Here is a 3018-nt window from a genome sequence, read left to right as displayed (position 1 = left end):
TTTTTTTTTACGGTGTAGTTTTTAATCCTGTTTTTTTTCCTGTTCAAAGCGGCATTTAATTTCCTCTTTTAAGTTTGTCAGAAGGTTCAATAAACACTCCAATTTCAAAAGAATTAGAATTTTATGCCAATTATTAAATGGTTCAGGCAGTTAAGAGAGTTTACATGTGTTTTTTAGCACTACAAATATTGTGTGGATTAACGACGACAGCTCAAAAACACTGTTAAATTGAATTAATTTAAGAAGTGTCAAATTTCAACCCATCCCTATGTACTTCAAGGGGTTGTAACTCTGAAAATATTCATAGTATGAAGGTGAAATTTTCCATGGCTTAATTAAACATTTTATATTGTTGGTTGATTAAGATGAGGTTGAATGATCCTTATTAAGAGGGAGCATATTCAGTTTGTCCAACTAAGATAAATATATAATATTAAGAGTGTAAGATCAGATTTAGTGGCTTTCTGATGCACTCTGTCATTATAGTCCATTATTGGTAAGTTGATAAAGGTTACAAACTGGCTAATGTCCAATTCTCACACCCTACCTCCATCTGGTAAGTCCTAGAAAAGCTCAAGGTTGGGAATTGACTCCGTTTTTGGAGCCAGCCTCAGTGCAGGTGTGAAAATGTCACACAGGAGTCGTCGACTGCAGGAGCTGAAAACATGAAAAGATGTAGATCGAAGGCTTAGGCTGCATTATGCAACATCAAGACGAGCAAAGAAAAACAGGATGCACTGTGCAATGACAAAAATATTAATAAACATAAGTTGGATTATGCAAGGACAAACTAGCGCGGGGATGAAAGCTTGTATTCAGCTCACATTTTTCTGGCTTTTAAGTTCATGCACAATTACAACACTAAGCAGGCAGATGGTGCATAGGTAGGAGATAACAACTACACTAAAAGCCAAACAAATTTTTGATGATGTTGCAGACTACAAGAGACTGTTTTTGGGGGGAGGTTTGGAGCGACTGGCTTGATTGTTCTTGTGTAACTGCGAGCTGCCCGCCTAAGACAACAGTGAGAACAGATGGCATCAGATATCTGTACTGTGATTACTGCCAACTGTCTATTCTCAACCACAGATGAGATGGAAAGTTTCTACCTGTGGTGCTGATGCAGCTCCCGGCTACCTTTCATGAAATATCTCCTGCCTCCATGCACTGTCCTTCACCTTCTGCTTTCTTCCCCACCTAGGCCTGATCATCCACGAGGGATCGTCGGTGTATCGAATCTTCAAGCGATGGCAGGCTGTCAATCAGCAGTGGAAAGTACTGAACTATGAGAAATCGAAGGACTTGGGCGACCCGGTGAGTTCGAGCAGTAAGACAGGCGCTCGAGGCTCTCGCGGTAACCCTCACGGTCTGGCCAGCAGCAGCAGCGGGCGACCGAGCAGGAGGCTAAGAACTATTCTGAACCACCACTGTGGATACACCATCTTGCACATCCTGAGCCAGCTGAGGCCCAACGACCCGCGGATCAGCGCTGCCGCCAACCGGGAGGTGGTGATGAGGGTCACCACCGTATGAGCGGCACGACAGGATGAGACCCCGTCTTTTGTGTCCCGATGTAAATGACAGGAGGGACTTGATGTTGAATACTAAAGACTAAGTAACAGGAGCCCCGTGAGGAGCTGAGTGATGCCCGGAGCATCAACAGACAGCACACACGAGGGTTTCTCCTCTTGTTTCATACAACAAAAGAAAGCCAGATGCTCCTTTTCAATAATTAAAGAACTGATGAAAATACAGGATTAAAAAGCATTAAAAGACATCAAACGTGAAACATGTGAACAGGCTTTACAAACCTGATCCAAGATGGCGAGACGTTTTTTCCAGTTCAATATCAGGATGCACAGAAGCATTTTTTTCTTTGTTTTTAATCCTCTTGGTTTGATTTGTATCTCTTCTTCTTCTTCTTGTGTTTTTTTTTTTTTTTACTCACTTTGATTTTGTACGGATGTATGATTTTAGAGGAAATCATGTAACTCCATACATGCCAAGCATTTCCAGACAGCTATGTATCATGATCTTAAAAAAATTTCTACAAGCTAAACCGATGCTGGTAAACAGACCGAAAACTGAAACTAAACAAACATGTGGGCTCCACAGAGGTGACGACAGGACAATAAGTCATAATGAGTAAAAAAAAAAAATGAAAAATGAAAAAAAAGAAACAAAAAATAAAAAAAAATAAAGAAATCAGTAAGATTTCAGTTACACTTTTAACCTTTCTGCAATAAAGATACGTATGTACATTTCACAGGGAATTTTGCATGGGTATATAATTTTATTCTTGATCACATTACATAAGCACATGACAAAATTTGCTCTATTTCGAATGGTGCTTGCCAAAATAAACACTTAAACATCCAATTTCATTGCACCAACTTTTTGTCAGCAGGACAAATGGCAGTGTGTTACAGCTCTTTCAGCTAAAATACAGTTTGTTGCTGCTGTGTGCTGATTCAAATTTGATAATAAGTTAAATCATTGGATTAAAAAAACGGGGATCGGATGATCTCTTACTTCTCAGTCTCACTCAGTCTCTTATTTACCCAACCTGTAGCGTAACGCATGGTTTGGTTGAGTGTGTCATTGTTTTTCTGGTGTGGAAATGTAGTGATGTGCTGGAAATAAAGCGGGACATCCTTCATTTAGAATTTTTTTTTAAAACTTGATTAACCCTATTTACAGGGGATCAAGTCTGTTTTATTTCTCTCTTTTTCTGTCATATATCTATATACTGTTACTATGGTGAATATTCATATTAAACATGACCAAAGTTTCAAATAATGAGGTCAGCTCATGTGCAAATAATTTCTGTGATTTAAAAGCTCAGGCTTCACACTGATCTAAACACTCATTCTCAGGATGTTTTTTCCAACTCTTGGCTCTGTATGATGTCAGAGAAAGAGAGCGTCCCTAACATGGTCATCTCAGGCCATTTAACAGGTGACCAATCAGAAGAAAGTTGGCTTAATGCAATCATTTTCAGCTTCTTCTCCTAACTTG

General features: G+C 39.4%; 1 protein-coding gene across 1 annotated transcript in view; it reads left to right on the top strand.

Annotated features, from left to right (window-relative positions):
• Window positions 1-2778, top strand: part of marchf9 (membrane-associated ring finger (C3HC4) 9) — a 23394-nt gene extending 20616 nt beyond the window's left edge. Inside the window, exon 4 of the mRNA XM_005741038.1 lies at window positions 1202-2778. Within this exon, the coding sequence (XP_005741095.1) occupies window positions 1202-1533 (332 nt within the window). The 3' untranslated portion in view covers window positions 1534-2778. The remainder of the gene's footprint in view (window positions 1-1201) is intronic.
• Window positions 2779-3018: the final 240 nt, after the last annotated feature.

Source organism: Pundamilia nyererei, unplaced genomic scaffold (assembly GCF_000239375.1).
Source record: "Pundamilia nyererei isolate P.nyererei 1_Seehausen unplaced genomic scaffold, PunNye1.0 scaffold00106, whole genome shotgun sequence".
Lineage (NCBI taxonomy): Eukaryota > Metazoa > Chordata > Actinopteri > Cichliformes > Cichlidae > Pundamilia > Pundamilia nyererei.
This window is presented reverse-complemented; position numbering and strand designations above follow the sequence as displayed.